We start from the raw sequence: 18,017 nt of genomic DNA, 5'->3' as shown, positions 1-18,017 counted from the left end.
TTCCGAGCACAATTCAAAGTGTTGGTACTGACCTTTAAAGCCCTAAATGGCCTTGGACCTGTATACCTGAAGGAGCGTCTCCACCCCCACCATTCAGCCCGGACACCCCGTTTAGTTATTCTCACTTTAAATACTTGTTAACTGCTCTTCATTGTATCGGCAGTTCCAGAGGTGGGGTACATGAACAATTTTAAAATGCAACGTTCAGAGTAAAACAAATGCAAATATTCACAGTGCCCAGCAAAACCAACAATGGGCAATAGACTCCAGTGTTAATGCCCAGCAAACAAATGTGTATTCAGCGGGTGCCAAAAACTCACCAAGATCAACGCCAGTCATATATCGGAGAGACTCCCATGCTGGTACAGCCAATGAGAAGGCCCTCCCTTTGTTGCAGTGTAATGTGCTTCAGATAGATCTAACACTACTACCGTAGGAGGACCTTCCCCAAAGATCTTAACATTTGGGCAGGTCTGTATGGGGGAAGGCGCTCCTTCGCTTATGTTCATAAAAGGCCTTTCATTCCCCACTTAGTTTGCAATGTTGCACCCAGGCTTTCTAAAAAATCCCATAAAAGTTAATCGGCTTCGCTTCAGCAGCCTGAAAAACATTTTCTCTTTTTTCATATAATTGCTTTTATTTTCATTTTCTATTACAGTAAGCCCACGTGCCTAAAGCCCAAATCGCGTAACGGGAAAACACATTGGGTGCAATGGCGGGCGGGATTGCCATAGTTATTTTCCTGGAACTCCCCCTTTCCACCCCCTTTTTAATTTTAATTTTTTGCCTGAACACAAAGCTAAATGTGCACAAGTTAAATGCACATGAGTAGTGGGCTTACTATCTAAAAAAACCAGTAACAACAGGAAAGAGGAGAGATTTCCCCAGAGGTTAAAATCTGTATTATGACCTGTATCTCTTGCCCAGTTTGTCATTGAGGCTTTAACAAGCTCGTTTTGGGTTTCCCACTCTAATAACAAATTGTACATTTTGGACAAAAGTTTCCAGAAGCTGAGGACAATAGGAGTCAGGAGTCTGTTCCATTTGGAATTTTAAAATTTGTTTTATTATTGTGATGCTTTTGGCTGTTTTTTACAGCCCCTACACTGTTGATTATTATTTACCACCTGCCCTTCCAAGAAGGCTGCTGCTTGCAATAAAGTCGGTGCTCCTATACCTACTTACCTGAGAGTAAGCCCCCTTAAATTCGGTGGGACTCCTTCACAAATGAATGACACTGGAAATCTGTTAAAACGTTTTCAGATAAACATGGGGTGGGGTGGGCAGAAGGGACAGATTTTCCAGCCACAACAGGGAAGTAAAGGTGCCTACGCCAGCATGAAGGTTGCAACCCCTTGCTTCCCTTCCATATCTGCAAGAACTCGGGCCGTTTAGTGTGGCAGCGCCTACACTTTGGAACTCCCTGCCTATTGAGATCAAGCAGGCACCTTCACTGTACTCTCTTCAGCGCCTGCTAAAAGCATTCCTGTGTTGGCAAGCCTGCCCAGCGGCTTAGAAAGCTGAGGCAATTCTAATCTGTTTTGGCATTTTAAATATTGCTTGCTGTGATTTTTTTTCTTGATTTTACTGTTTTGTCTCCTGTAAACTGCTTTGAGGTGTGTGTGTCTGTGTTTAACAAAGAAAATGAAACGATGTGCAAATTTCATGATGGTGATGATGACTACCCACACATCTGGCTGGGCGGCTTACAGCACATATAAAAACATACCGGTAGTAAAGCGTCAAACATTAAAAAAAACTTCCCGAATACAGGGCTGCCTTTCAGATGTCTTCAAAACGTTGTGTAGTTCTTCATTTCCTTGACATTTGATGGGAGGGCGCCACATTATCAGCAGCAACAAATAATACTGATAATAATAATAATAATTTTATTATGTATACCCCGCGAATCTGGCAGGCTTTCCCCAGCCACTCTGAGCACATATAAAAAGATAGTAAAACGTCAAACAGTAAAAAAAAAAAACTTCCCGAATACAGGGCTGCCTTCAGATGTCTTCTAAAAGTTGTGTACTGTAGTTCTTTATTTCCTTGACGTCTGATGGGAGGGCGACCCATAACAACAACAACAACAAATAATAATAATAATAATAATTTTATTATGTATAATAATAAACGTGTAGTTCTTTATTTCCTTGACATCTGATGGCAGGGCGTTCCATGATGATGATAATAATAATAATAATAATAATAATAATAATGACGGCCTCCGCCGTCCCCCCTGCCCCGCACCCCTCTCCCTGCTGGGCACCCCTTTCCCGCCGCCGCCCGGCCTGACAGGAGCCGCTTCCAGGCGGAGCCGGGACCGCGACTCCGCTTGGCTTCGGGGGTCAGGAGGCGGGGAGAGCGGAGGCCGGGCCGCGCGGCGGAGTCCGCCTCCCTCCCCCTCCCCTCCCTCCAGTCAGGCGGCTCGCGGGAAGCGCTCGGCTGCTGCCTGGCTCGCTCGCTCGCTCGCGCGTGGAGGCCATGGCGTGGCCGGAGGCGGCGCGGAGCTTCGTGGGGACCCTCCTGAGGGACTTCCCGAGGCCGCTGGGCCCGGACGATGCGCCGCCTTGGAGCCCGGCGCCGGGTCGCCTGGGCTCCCTCAGCCAGGCCGAAGTGCCGGCGGAGCTGGCCGAGTTGGCCCGGACCTTCTTGGGCAGCAGGTAGGGCCCGGAGGGAGAGAGGCCCCGGGGAGAGCCTGAGGAGGAGCCGCGGGTGGCGGAGCGAGAGGCGGCGCGGCGGAAAGTTGCGCCCGGGGCGAAAACTGGGCGCGGAGTTGGGGAGCGAAGCTAAGGCTGTGTCCTGCAGAGCGGGCAGGGAGCGGGAGGTGCACACACGTGTGTGTGTGTGTGTGTGTTGTGGGGTCACTACTAGTGCAAAGGTGAGGCAGCAGCAACATGAGTGCATATGGATTGTGGGCTCACTATTGCAAGGGTGAAAGTGTCTCAGATGCATATGGATTGTGGGCTCACTAGTGCAAGAGTGAAAGTGTCTCAAATGCATATGGATTGTGGGCTCACTAGTGCAAGGGTGGAAGTGTCTGGAGAGCACATGGATTGTGGACTCATTAGTGCAAGGGTGAAAGTGTCTCAAATGCATATGGATTGTGGGCTCACAAGTGCAAGGGTGAAAGTTTCTCAGATGCATATGGATTGTGGGCTCACTAGTGCAAGGGTGAAAGTGTCTCAAATGCATATGGATTGTGGGCTCACAAGTGCAAGGGTGAAAGTGTCTGGAGAGCACATGGATTGTGGGGTCACTAGTGCAAGGATGAGGCAGTGTCATGAGTGAATATGGATTGTGGAGTCAATAGTGTGAGTGAGGTTGTGTTTTGAGTGCATATGGGCTCCTTGGGGAGGAAGGGTGGGGATATAAATTCATTTAATAATAATAATAATACGTAGCACATTCCCCGTGCCAATCCATTTTGTGCCCTAGGCAAAGCTAACTACACACACACACACACACAAACCCCATTGCTAACCTACTGTTTTCAAAAACAGATGTCTTGTGGAAGTGATAAAATTCTTCCAAATAAAACATAAAGGTAAAATAATGTCAGAAATGTATATAACAAAAACTAATGCCCCCTGAAGGTCAGTACTGCACCCCTCTGAAGTCTGCAGCCTGGGCAGTTGCATAGTTTGCCTAATGATAACAGCAGCCCTGTAGGTTATTAAAGTTATTAAAGTAGGACTAGGGTTCATTATTAGTGCATGTGTGAGGTGGCATCGTGAATGCACAGATAGGAAGGGTTGACTTATCCAGGCAAATGTATTGTCTCTGTGGAGCATCATCAATAGTGCATGTGTGTGGAGGGTGTATTTGAATGTATGGATGGAGTCATAGGGTGTGCTTGTGGGGTTAAGAGTGAAGGAGGGGATTATTGGTGATTATACGAAAGAGTGGGTGCAAATGTTTCAAAAAGACTGTTTCAAAAAGAATGTGCTGCCTCGGGAATTGGAACAGTGCCTGCTAGCAGTAAAGGCAAGGCCTACAAATAGACTGCAAATCCTAATGTAATTGTTTTTATGGAAATAAGCAGTTATGAGCCTACTGCTGCCCCAGTGGGAGGGATCCTGGGTAACTCACGGGTGCTGCTTTGAGCAGAAGGAGGGCAGGACACAGTTTTAACAACTACCACTTCTGCATTTAATGGAGGTTAAGTGAACTAGGCACGAAGTGAACTAGGCATCCAGTTTTTTTTCGTTTTGCAAGTTCATTAGAAACAAGGAATGGATACCAACTGCAAATACAGAACTAGACAAACTTGGCAGTTTTAAAGTTTTTAGCCCACTTTCTAGGGAGTTGGAAAATTATCTGATACAAAGTGAAAATTAGATTACGCCACCTAGGAAATTTATTGGGGGGGGGGGGTGAATCAAGAAAACCCACACTGCTGGGTGAACCTCAAGCCAAATTCATGAGGAATTTGGAGTGGTGTGCCCCAGCCCCACCCAATAATTTTTGGACTACTGACTTTAAATGTTATTCTGAAAATAGCAAAGCATTGCTTTTCTACTTAACTCTCAAAGGTATGAGATGTTATCTCGCATGTACTAAAATATGTTGAGAGCTTTGTGTGTGTGCAAATACCTGCTGCAGTAACAGTAGGTGGTTTGAACAGAACCGGGGAAGAATGGGTAGAAAAAGCACCTACCTATATCGCCAGAACTGTGCAAATGTGAAGCAGTGCCTGTTTTAGAAGAGCCACAAAGCAACATTTTTTTGGCTTTTGAGAGGTCCGGTTGGCCATCGTGGAGCTGTTGTGGTTTTGGAGCTCTGTTGTTCAAAAACACAATTATTTACATTCTATTGCCATGCATAGGAGGGTGCGGCCCTTAGGAATTTTGGGGCAAAGTGCCATCAGTACACTGATGACACACAGCTCTGCTTCTCCATAGCATCTGAGTTAGGTGAGGCTGTGCACGAGCTGGACCATTGTCTGGGCACAGAGATGGAGCTGTGAGTTTGTAGTTCCTGCGTCCTGGAAACTTGGCCAATTGCCTCTTCTGGATGGGGTTGCACTCCCTCTGAAAGAACAGGTTCAGTGTTTGGGGTCCATCTTTGTCACTGAAGCTCAGTTGGCCTGAGTGACCATAACTGGCCTCCCCTTCCGCTACACAACTATGAATTTACCAATTTGATGGCACAAGGGGGGAAACTGTTCCTGTGCCTAGCCGTTTTTGTGTATAGAGTCCTGTAGCGACGTCCAGATGGAAGTACCGTAAATCAAACAGATGATGACCAGGATGCAAAGGATCTGTGACAATTCCCTCTGCTCTCTTCCTAGCTCGGACAGCATAAAGTGTCTCTGTTGAAGGCAAACTAAATCTTTTAACTTAAGAAATGCAAAATGTTCACTCATATTTCATTTTCTCAAGTTAGCATGGTACAATTAGCTATATAAATAGGGCGAAACTAGACAAGACTAGTTTGGATCTTTGGATCTTTTGTAAATCAGTTTTATCCAGTCCTTGATTTTGTTATGCTGCCGCTATTTCAGCTTGCTCTTCTGTTTTTGGCTGCTTTTATTTGTGTTAGATGATGGTCTAGTTCCCTTACTGCTCTTTGCTTTTTAATTGGGGTTGTTATCTTGTATTCTGTATCTTCTCCTGGTATCTTTACAGATGAAGAGTGGGATATAAATATTTCAGGGACAAAAAAATTTAAAGCTTGATGTTGGTTGAATCTTTTAATGTCTTTCCATCCTTTTTTTCTTTTCTTTTTTGCATGGGACATGATAGAAACTTTGATGCTCTCCTGAGAATAAGCGCTTTGTGGCCAGGACTGTTTCTCTTCTACAGTTACATATAACTTATCTACCATGTTTCCCTGTGCTCTTTAAAAGTAATGTTTGTTGTCTGCTATTATGGGTTAAACCAGGCTTCCTCAACCTCGGCCCTCCTGATGTTTTGAAACTACAATTCCCATCATCCCTGACCACTGGTCCTGCTAGCTAGGGATCATGGGAATTGTAGGCCATCTGGAGGGCTGAGGTTGAGGAAGCCTGGGTTAAACGCAAGCCTTCAAAACTCTCCTAAATGAAAGGCTTACTTTGTGCTGTCAAAGAAGAGAGAGATCAGTGAAGAAAAGAGAGGGAGGAAATAAATTCTGCTTCCACTAAGGAACAGAGGCAGTTCCGTAACAGGCTGCGTACAGCTAATTCATTTCTTTGGGGAATGCAGGGGATAGGAAGTCCGACATTCTGGTTTCTGTGTGTGGTGGAAAAGGGACCTCAAGACCTTCTGTAAATAGAGATGGAACTATATGATTTAACAGGCTAGATCCTTCCATTTTATTCTTAATCAGTGCAGAGAGTCTCTTCTGAAACACACATAATTACACAGTTCAAATTTCATTGTGTAAACCTAGAGGAGGGGCAGTTATACGGACAAAGCTGGAAAAATCATAGGTGGCTGTTTTTTTTGTTTTTTGTTTTGTATGGGTGCATAGGTGCATAACAATCTGAAATATTAGTTCATTCAGCCCTTCCAAGGGTGTAGTCCAGGGGTCAGCAAACTTTCTCAGCAGATGGCCGGTCTACTGTCGCTCAGACCTTGTCGGGGGCTGGACTATATTATGAAAAAAAACAAATGAACAAATTCCTATGCCCCACAAATAACCCAGAGATGCATTTTAAATAAAAGGACACATTCTACTCATGGAAAAACATGCTGATTCTCGGACCGTCTGCAGGCCGGATTTAGAAGGCGATTGGACCGGATCTGGCCCCCAGGCCTTAGTTTGCCTACCCATGGTGTGGTCTTTTTGCTATACAAAATTTACAATTTGAGCCTCCTTTTTTATGTTTCACATTAGTTAGTTCAGTCAGAGCCTTGAATTCAATTGTAACTGCTGAACAATTTAAAAACAATTCCGAAAAGGCCCGGGTCATATTTGCAAGTGGTGAACACTGTGTTTTCCTTTTCGTTTCTAAAGTTAATATTAAATCAATAATACCCCCGTTCTTTCTGGGGTTAGAAAAAGAATGGTAAAATGTGTGGTGTGTTTAATGTATTCAAAACTATCTTTGGTCAAAACATGCTTTGATGAAGAATGTTTTCATTTAAAATTAAGGCTGATTTGTGGCAGTTTGTGATTTGACATGTTTCTTTGAAAATGTTAATTTTTCAACTAAGGGTAAGCTGTTCATTGTTAAATTCTACTAAACACGGGTGTAGTTTGGATTCAAATTTATCTAGCTAAAGCAAATTTAAAGTCAACTTAGCCTCTCTCTATTAAGGAATGCTTCCTATTTTATATTTATTATTCTCCCCAGTGATGAATTGTTACTTTGCTTAAAATAACAATTTTACCAAGTTTTAACTATGCAAATAGGCGAACGTGTGCAATTTTCTGAATACTATTATTATTAATAGCTCATTCACGTTATGTCTGAAGAACTGTCCTGAATGCAGACATGGTTCTACCTTGGGTATACAGTATTTGTTGCAACTAAGCTGTAGCAATGCAGCTTGAAAAGTATCTGTACAGTGGTTCTGAATTAGCTACCGGTATTTTGTGTTTCAGCTTTTCTGGTATGCCAGCTTCAATAAACTCATTTCTCAATGGTAGACAAAATGTTGCTAAACTGAGCATTAAAAATATGTTTCCCATAGGATACGGTCCACACTTTATATAAAGCATTTTTTATCTGTTCTTCAACTGGAGTGAGGGAGAAGGTTTTGGAAATGCTTAAAATACCAACAATAAGACAGTCCTTGCCCTCAGGTTTACAGTCTGAAAGACACAGTATAAAAGGAAAAGAGATTGGGGAGGGAAGAGGAAAAGAGCAAACCCACTGCTATGGCCTGACAGAATGACTCATCCTAGATCACTCATCAGTGCTTAGACAGTCTTTGGCAAGGGATGCCTCCCAATAGGATTTGGGTTTTTTGTTGGCAGTGCTTCTCTTCCCAGTCCCCAGCTCTAAGCTATATGGGGAGGTGAACCTCCAGAAGTTGGATATGGAAGAAGGGGTTTGAACTGTGCTTTGGTAGTGCAACATGAGGTTAGGGACAAGACCCTGCTCTGTTGTGATAGAGTGTGGCTCTGGGAACCACACATTTTCAGTTGGCCATGAAGGCCAGCTAAAATGTCTGGACCTTGTGAAAACATCTTGAAATAAATAAATTAAAACCTCTCCCTGCCCCCAAAGTGCACAACACATTGTTGTAAAGCAGGGGTCCCCAAACTACGGCCCCCGGGCCGGATGCGGCCCAATCGGCCTTCCAATCCGGCCCGCGACGACCCCCGCACACGCACACGGGCGGGGAAAAAATCGCCGAAAATCCTTTGTGCGCATGCGTATGGGCCTCTCCCGACCCGGAAGAGGTCATTTCTGGTGCACTTCCGGGTCGGGGGAGGCCCATACGCATGCGCACAAGCGATTTTCGGTGATTTTTTCCCCGCCCGTGTGCGTGTGCGCATGCGCACGGGCGCGCACTCCCCCGCCCTCCGGCCCGCTGCGCGCGCACTCCCCTGCCCTCCGGCCCGCCGCACGGTAAGTCTGGGGACCCCTGTTGTAAAGCTTGGGCTGTGTTTCATTCTTCCTGACACTGTTTATGTTAATGCAAGAAGGAGCTGAACAGTAGCTGCATATTTTGCATTCCTGCCCTGGAGCTAATGCTTATTAGAGAGCCTCTGTGAGGCTCAAAATTACCTCTATCCCCAAGATTCCAAAACTGCCAAGACTTTCCCAACTTATTTTTATTCCTTTTTTTACCACAAGAATTCTCAGGGAGGGAGTCTCCAACTCTTCCACCCAACAAAACCTGGCTTTCTGAGACCTTGTACTCTTGCTGTTTCCGTGGGTAAGAAATGTACCGGTATGTACCGTAATTGGAGTAAAATTGCTCCTGAGAGGTGGGTTTGAAAGAACAACTGTTAATGACTTGACCAGATTTGTTTTGGCATTTTACAAGTATGCTTGAACTGTTGCACTGGGATGTTCTACAAAAGGGGACTCACCTGTAGAACTTTCACTGAAAATTTTGGCCAGGAGATTAATCTCATCACACCCACACACACACCCCCAAAAAACCCCACCATCCTTATATTGCGCCCAAACCAACAAATTAACAGGCAACTAACCAATTTATGGTACAGTATTCTCCTAACCTGTTAGCAGCTCCTGCCCCAGTGCTTACCCTGGTGATGGGCAGCCTGTTATATTGGTCTGCAACTCCTTTACCATTAGCCACGCAGGTTTGGGGTGATGGGAGTTGTAGTCCAACAACACTGGGAAGACCACAACCAAGTTACCCATTCCTGGCTTAGATAGATACTGACTGAGAGATTCTAGCTAGCAATGCTGTGTGCATGTCCCTAATAATTCATTGAACTTGGCAGAGCTTACTTCTGAGTAAGCATACACACAATGATGCAATGGTTTACTCATTCCAGGTGTCTGTAGGCTTGGCAGGATTACTAGGTTTAAATTCTTCCCTGGTCTCCTTGCTGGCCCTAGAAGGACCAACTTAGCCAGTTAGCCCTGGTGATCCTTTGATGTCTACTGACTGGGTTGTTGTTGTTTTCCCCCAAAATGACCCCTGGATTTTTGAATTGTATTGATATTGATGCTGCATTTTATGCTGTTTTTAAGTCACATTTTAATCAGTGTTTTATATTTGCTGTTAGCCGCCCTGAGCCCGGTTTTTTAAAACGGGAAGGGCAGGGTTTAAATAAAAAATATTATTATTAGGTGGCAAAAGAGAGAGGCATACTGAACACGCTCATAAATTATTTGTCAAGCCAACCCAAATATGATAATGATAGACCCAATTAATGGATGGGTACAAAACACTTGGGATCAGGGCCCATAGTTTAATAATTCCAGCTCAAATTAAATCCTGAAAATGATCCTTCTCTTGTTTTGGGAGGTGGGAATCCTACCATGTGAACCTAGCTCAGACTTGTAAAGTAACTTCAATAGCCTTCCTTCCTTCCTCTTTTTTACTAGCCTGCTTGGGGTTGGCTGAAAAGGGACAGAGAACTTCATTCTCCCTGAAGCAGCCCCACTGCTTTTCTGCTAGGTGCAGCAGAGGGGTGGAGAACTCCAGCCTTCAGCTGTGTACACGCCATACGTTAAAAGTACATTTAAAGCACATGGCTTCCCCCAAAGAATCATGGTCATTGTAGTTTACCCCTCACAGAGTTTCAGTTCCCAGCTCCCTTAACAAACTACAGTTCCCAGGATTCTTTTGAGAGAGGTCACTTGCTTAGAAAGCCTTCATATGCAGCCTTCACCTGCTAACCTGCTCAGTCGCCTGCATGGAATTGCTTCTCAACTGTGGCTGTCCCGTCTACTGCCTTAAATGCACGCCTGCCCAGCTAGAGCTTGTTATTTTATGTTACGTTATCCGGGTGAAGGGCAAACCATGAGATAACAGAATCCTGTTTTATCACTAGGAAATAGCAGTTTGCCTTCTAGAAGCACAGATATATTCAGTGCTGCCCCTGCAAATCTCTCCTCTCCCATTAATGGAGCCTTTAAAAAAAAGTCTCATCCATTCAGAATTATTCCTTTTGGGGCTGGGGCTGATGTGCAGTGTGGCAGGCACATTCCCTACCCTCTCCACAAGCAACAGTTGACCATTTTGTGACCCTTTCCCCTTCTTATTCCTCCTGCCTCACTATTTCTGTTTGGTTCTTCTAAATCTAGGCATTCTCCCTTTGCAACACTGCTATGCACTCTTTCTCATTATGTCAAAGGAAATGGCAACCACGAGTCTGTAAGTGGTGACATACACAACATTATGATGATGTTGTTGATGATGATGATGATGATTATACCTGCCCTCTCCAGCCAAAGCAGGGCTCAGAGCAGCTAACATCAAATATATAACATATTAACATAAAATCAGGCAATCAATTAAAATACGTCCTAAAATCAAATCAGAATCAAAGTGAAATCCAATCAGATGGCAACTCCCAGATTTAAGGCCCCCCCAGATAGGGATGGGGACCTTAAATGCTCACCGGCCTAACTGTTTGTATGAGCCTGTGAGAAAAGTTGGGGGGCCACTTTCATACAAGTTCTTATAGGGAGAGAGGGGGAGTCAGACTGGACCCCAACCAAAGGCATGGTGGAACAGCTCCGTCTTGCAGGCCCTGCGGAAAAGGCCTTGGCTCTGGTCGAGGCCAGTCTAATCTCCTTGAGGCCTGGGACCTCCAAGATGTTATTATTTGCAGACTGTAAGGTCCTCTGGGGGACATACCAGGAGAGGCGGTCCCGTAGGTTCGAGGGTCCTAGGCTGTACATATAGGGCTTTAAAGGTTAAAACCAGCACCTTAAACCTGATCCTGTACTCCACCGGGAGCCAGTGCAGCTGGTATAGTACTGGACGAATATGATCCCGCGGCGAGGACCCCATAAGGAGCCTCGCCGTGGCATTCTGCAACCGCTGGAGTTTCTGGGTCAGTTTCAGGGGCAGCCCCACGTAGAGTGAATTGCAATAATCAAGCCTGGAGGTGACCATGGCATGGATCACAGTGGCAAGATACGGTAGATTTAAAGCACCACTCCCAAAGTGTCCGGGGAACTTTAGTTTGTCAATGGCACTGGGAATTGTAGCTCTATGAGGAAACTACCAGTTCCCAGGATTCTTGAGGGGATGTACTTTAAATGACCTGTGCATATGCAACTTTAGCTTTCTGCAACAATGCTATCCATTTCTTATGTACTATCACTATCACGCTCATGTACAGACTAGTACTGCGACTAGCACAATTGCTCCTGTTAAGAATAAAACATGACTTAATGCTAGGCCAGGGTTTTTTTTGTTGTTGTTCACCTAGCTCTCCAGGAAGCAAAGTATTGTTCATGCCAAAAGATGCAGTTTGTATCCTGCAGGAAATTCGGGGGGGGGGGAAGAAGGATGCTATTGTTGACATCATTTTCCAGCACAGAATCCAGTTGCTTTGAGAAAAAGAGAATAACAGGAAGTGCCTCAGATTAGCTCATAATGACTGAAAAAAAGCTTGCATGGAATGGGCAGAAGTCCTTCAAATGCAAACTGGATCTGATATGTGTGAATCCTAAAATGAAGTACCGTACATAGATACAGTAGGTGTACAGAATAAGTTGCTATGAGTTGTACTACTCTGGGGTAAACCATGGGTTTGGTTCATTTTTATTTTTTTTGCACAGCCAAAAGAAGTTTAATGTATCAAAAAAATACTACTTTTCATTATGCAAATCTGGCAGTATTTACTTAATAGGAGCAGTATTGTTGCCTTGCATTTGCACCATCCCTTCTTTCTAATGCTGAACAAACAACAAAAACAACAATTTTATTATTTATACTCCACCCATCTGACTGGGTTGCCCCACCCAACTGCCCTGCAAATCATGAAGAATAGAAGTGTGAGTCTGAATCGTAAACATACTTTGTTTTAGACTTCCATTAACTGCTTTTCCTTGGCTATGCAGTCCATTTAAGTCTCTTTCCTTTCTTTCCATAACAGAAATGCACCGCCACTCCTTGCAGCATCTTTGATTCATGCTGCCATCCACGATATTTTGCAGATGGATCTTAACGAGTTTAAAAAGCAGAATGTGGAAGGGGAGGAAGCTGGAGATCACGAGACGGAGCCCTGTAAGTATATTTGTCTCCCAAAGTAATATGGGAGTCTGAGCTCAAGGTCATTACTATTCAAGTACATGTAACTCAACTTCTTTTATTTTCATTAATTTAAAACATTTTTATACCACTCTCCATCAAAATTGATTCATGTGGCCAGCATGACTAAGCCACTTCTGGTGAAACCAGAGCAGCACACAGAAATGCCGTTTACCTCCCCGCCGGAGTGGAACCTATTTATCTACTTGCACTGATGTGCTTTCGAACTGCTAGGTTGGCAGGAGCTGGGACCGAACAACAGGAGCTCACCCCGTCACAGGGATTCGAACCGCCGACCTTTCAATCGGCAAGCCCAAGTGGCACAGTAGTTTAACCCACAGCGCCACCCATGTCCCTTCCATTAATGGCATAATCACAGCCAAAAAGGTTAGCTAACACAGTGCAGCAATCTAACCAGGAGGTTACCAGAGAATAGATGTAAGCTTGATGTTGCTAGATGGTAGAATTAGAAATAGTGCTTTTATTGTTTTCTGCCATTTGAGAATTTCATTGCACAAGACACGGCACAGCTGCAGAACAAAGATATCCCTTGATGAAAAGCGGCAGGTTGTTGCAACAAAGCAAAGGAGAATAGTAAGACAACATTGATCAGCATAACTAGCAACATTTGGTCTTCCTGCACCAGCCCAAGGAATTGTTGGCATCCTGCTGCAATATTTTGAAAAATGGGGACTACCAAAATCCAATTATCATGTTAGTTTTTGATGATGGCAGTGGAGTTGCTAACCAGGGTGGATTTCATTTAAATCAAATCGATTTAAATCACAATTTAAATCACTGGTCAGTAAATCATTTTTTTTACAGAAAGGCTCATTCTTGCTCAGTATTGTTGACACTGACTGGCGGGGGCTCTCCAGAGTTTCAGGCAGGGGTCTTCCCCAGCCCCACCAGGAGATGTCAGAGATTCAGCCTGGGACTTTTTTTTGCACGCAAAGCACCATTGAACTGCAGACTTCCTGTGAGCAGGGAACACCTCCCACAAGCAGAAGGGGAACCTTTGGATTCAAGCCAGCAGTTTGGGTTTCATACAGTAAAAATTGCAAATCACCTGACAGACTAAAATGCTATCCCCATTCATATTAATGATACATTTCCTGTAATGGCCCCTAAGATTTGATCTTCCTAGTCGGCTTCAATATCCTATTTGGGGGCAGTTAAATAGAGTGTTGCTTACTGTTGCGGAAGGATGTGGCTTTATGTCACGCAAGCGTGAATGAGAAAGCAAAAACGCCCTTCCTCCTTTTCTTCGCTAGAATGTGGTGGTGGATGAAGTTGACAACGATGTGGCTAAGACTGCCATGCAAACATAAACCCACATGTACCTAAACTGTCTTGAAGCAATCATAGCCACTTATTATTATTACTCAGCTCTATAATAATTGAGCCACTCAGTTTCCCTCCTCACCATTCCTCTCTCCATCTACTCTTTGTATCTGTCACCAACAGATGGTGTTCTGTTCTGTAAACCAAGCGCAAAGCCTTTGATCCCTCCCTCTCCTCCCTCCTACTCTTATAATTCTCTGTTCATTCGGTTTTCAAGGGGATGCCAGTTCTTGTTTTACATCACTCATGCAGAGTTTATATCCCACCTTTCCTCCAAGGAGCTCGAGACCATGCGTGTGGTTCTCTCCTCTCCTCACCCCATTTCTAGACAGAACAACCCTGTGAGATAGATCAGGCTGAGAGGAAGCAAATTGCCGTAGGTCACCCACTGAGCTTCCCGACTGAGTAGGGCCCCAGGGGCAGCAAACGTTTTCAGCAGGGGGCCGGTCCACTGTCCCTCCACTATATTTTGGAAAAGAAAGAAAAAAAGAACAAATTCCTATGCCACACAAATAACCAAAGAGAAGCATTTTCAATAAAAGGACACATTCTACTCATGTAAAAACACACTGATTCCCGGACTGTCCGCGGGCTGGGTTTAGAAGGCGATTGGGCTGGATCCGGCCCCCGGGCCTTAGTTTGGCTACCCATGGAGTGGAGTGGGGAGTCGAACTATGGTTTCACAAAACCAGGGATCCGGCCCCCGGGCCTTAGTTTGGCTACCCATGGAGTGGGGAGTCGAACTATGGTTTCATCCTGCAGGGAAGGTTTGTTGAGAATGTATGCAGTCATTCCAGGGTTGTTGCAAAAAACCGTTACAGCAAATTTGGGCTGGGTTGGATTTGTACTGTTCGGCAAGGTGGCCAGAATTATGGCAGACAGCACCCAGAACATGGAGAAGGAGGCTGGGGAGGTTCCTAGAAAAGTAGAGAGACATTTATAGCTCCAGGAGCAGTAGGGAGGTGAGCCAAGGCCAAGGTGTAAGAATGCAGCAGTGGCTCCAGCTGAACCTTTAAAAAGCACACACTAAATATTTTAAAACTGGGGAAACATGTAAGAGAATCATGTGTCTAGATATGCCCACTGAAACAGGAAGATTTTCAGCAGGCATCTAAAAGAGAAAAACAACGGTGGCACCTGCCTAGTGTTTAGTTCCAGAATACAGGTGCTGCCACCTTAAAGGAACAACTCTTTGCAAATGCAGAATGGGCATTGCATGGCACTTGCAGAAGTGCAAGTTCTGTAGCTCCAAGTCGGCACATGTGGGGCAAGGCAATCCCTTAAGAAAAGTGGTCCCAAGTTGTTGCAGGCTTTATATACCAATATATACTCCATATACCTCCATATACCTCAAGTTCAGCCTGGGATTGAACTGGCAGCCAGGGCAAATCTTTGAGCACAGGTGTGATATGCTAGGGGTCTCTCACTACACCCAGCAACCGTTCTGCAGCATTCTGCACTAACTGCAGTTTCCAGACCAAGCTCGAGAGACGCCCCATGTAGAGTGCTTTGGGGAGTACATAACGATGGAGGTGCCCAGCATGGAGCAGCCTGAGCTGGGGGGGACGGACAGACGGGAGCTCCTTCCTTCCTTCCTTCCATCCTTTCTTCCTCCCTCTTTCTTTCTTCCTTTTTCTCCCTCCCTCCCTTCTCTCTCTCTCACCCCTTCCTTCCTTCCTTCCTTCCTTCCTTCCTTCCTTCCTTCCTTCCTTCCTTCCTTCCTTCCTTCCTTCCTTCCTTCCTTCCTTCCTTCTCTCTCTCCCCCACCCCTTCCTTTCTTTCTTCCTTTCTTCCTTCTCTCTCTTCCCTCCCTCCCTCCTTCCTTCCCTCTCTCTTCCCCTTTCCCCCAAGTTTTGATCCTGGGTACGCCCCTGGGGTGACTCCCCATCTCTCAAACTAGCCTACATCACTGGCCTGTTGTGAGGATAAAATAATAAGGGGGGGGGCAAGCACTCCACCCTGAGCTTCTTGGAGAAGGATGGGATCTAATAGTAGTATATAATGCAATGATCTTGCCAAATCCTAGGTACAACTCAGTTCCTCTCCTCAAGCAATTTGTTGGGTCACTGTTTCCTCTGAATCAAAGTGAAGTACTGTAATAAGTTGGCTCCATCTGTTGGGGATTATGAAAACTGCATGTAATTTAACAACATAGAGAGCAACTTATTTACCGTGACTTTTAGCAGCTCCCTAAAGTTTGAAAGCACGTCAAAATGCAAGTAGATAAATAGGAACCGCTACAGTGGGAAGGTAAACGGCGTTTCCGTGTGCTGCTCTGGTTTGCCAGAAGCGGCTTTGTCATGCTGGCCACATGACCTGGAAGCTATACGCCGGCTCCCTCGGCCAATAATGCGAGATGAGCACGCAACCTCAGAGTCAGTCACGACTGGACCTAATGGTCAGGGGTCCCTTTACCTTTACCTTTTTAAAGTATTAAAATCCATGATTACTGTATTGGGCAACAATCTGTTCCTGAAAAAGACTGGTGTGTGTGTGTGTGTGTTTGCAAAACGCCACTGGACTTTTCCCTGTCAAAATGCCACAGGTTTTTTATTTTAGTGCTCACAAAAAGTCTATGCCTACAGATCTAGAAACTGTCAGGAGTTTTAAAAAAACCCCAAAAAACTTCTCTAGACGTGTACAAATAGTTATCCCCTGTTTTCCTTTGTATTGTATTAAACAGGGCATATCCTAAGAACAAATCTTAAAAGTAGGCAAAATACTTAGACAACCTCGGAACAACAATAGGCTATTAAGTAGCCACCGTGGGAGCCATGTTTCGTCAGGAATAAAAGTATTCATACAAGAGGTTTATATAAGAAAGCATGACAATTTCAGACCCAATAAATTAAATATAAATGACATACATTGCATTTTGCATAACGCTCTTAGTTTACTAATTGAACAATATATATCAGGGTGTCATAAAAAAACCCTATACCACCCTAGACCCTCCATAAGAGGGTCCTGTACATTTAAGAGAGTTACCTAAGCTAAGGGTTTAGTATCAAGCCACAGAATTATTAATACTATTGTTATTTATTAAATTTGTATACTGCCCTTCATCCAAAGATCCCAGGTCAGTTCACAACAGAAAAATAACAAAATGAGAATACAAAATACATGATTAAACCAAAACAAATCAATAACTCTCTCCCTCTCCTGTACTCTCCTGTACTAACCCTTTGCCTGGGTTAGTGTCTGGAACTACTGAGGCAAGAATTAGGAACCTTAGACTTTCTGTGCAGCTGCGCACAGTGAGCTTCCAGAGCTGAGCTTTGAAGCATCTGTCTGTAGGACCAGCTTACAATTAATACTTAATTCTGCTATTATGCAGACAGGCAGGCAGACATAATTTTATTTATATGCCACCTATTCATAGTTCCAACAATGCTGAAGACAGCTTACAACTTGGAAAAAACAAGTAACTACAACATCATCAGGCTTGTCCACCCCAGAGTTTACTGTGTGATGGCAGCGTTTTGCTAACCCTTTAATTTGCATCATCCACATGATGTTACCCTCAAGCAACACCAGTCAATTGAGGATAATGCAATAACTTGGGGGGGGGGAAGCTGCAAACCACTCTGTTCTGGGGTCAGGGCCGTCTTAAGCATATCCGACGCCGTGGTGCAAAGCTCCCTCTGGTGCGCCTCCCCTTCCCAGAGTTTTTTTAGGGAGGACGGTGCTGCCGACGGGGCTGGAAGAGGCGGGCAGCGGCTGGAGGGCGGCTCCTCCGGCGAGGAAGAGGCGGAGGCTGGACGCGGCGCCTCCCGGCTCAGCTGGACACTTTGTGCCGCCGCGGCCACAGCAGATGGAGGCTCCGGGCGCGGCGGCAAGCTGATGGCGGGAGTCACTGCGTCCAGCCTCCACCTCTTCCCTGGCACCCTCCAGAACTTGGTGCCCTGGGGCCCCGTGCCACTAGCCTCTATGGGTAAGACGCCCCTGTCTTGGGTACAGACAGTTTGGTGTTTTGGTGTGAGTGGATCAAGCATCGCTTTCTGCTGCTTCCCTTCCATGACCACAGCTCCCTCAGTGCTTTCATTT

At 45.1% G+C, this 18,017-nt stretch overlaps 1 protein-coding gene across 4 annotated transcripts in view; it reads left to right on the top strand.

Annotated features, from left to right (window-relative positions):
• Positions 1 to 2,278: 2,278 nt before the first annotated feature.
• Positions 2,279 to 18,017, top strand: part of PPM1F (protein phosphatase, Mg2+/Mn2+ dependent 1F) — a 60,122-nt gene continuing 44,383 nt past the window's right edge. For 2 of the 4 annotated variants that reach the window (XR_015947370.1, XR_015947371.1), the window contains exons 1-2: positions 2,414 to 2,663; positions 12,472 to 12,602. Coding sequence is in view for 2 of the 4 variants with exons in the window: in XM_035098330.3 (XP_034954221.3) it covers positions 2,485 to 2,663; positions 12,472 to 12,602 (310 nt within the window). In the remaining 2 variants the exon portion in view is untranslated. Of the gene's footprint in view, positions 2,664 to 8,739; positions 8,832 to 12,471; positions 12,603 to 18,017 lie in introns of those variants that run through there. The other 2 variants (XM_035098330.3, XM_088659167.1) reach the window with 2 other exon arrangements.

Source organism: Zootoca vivipara, chromosome 16, assembly GCF_965207765.1.
Source record: "Zootoca vivipara chromosome 16, rZooViv2.hap1.1, whole genome shotgun sequence".
NCBI lineage: Eukaryota > Metazoa > Chordata > Lepidosauria > Squamata > Lacertidae > Zootoca > Zootoca vivipara.
This window is presented reverse-complemented; position numbering and strand designations above follow the sequence as displayed.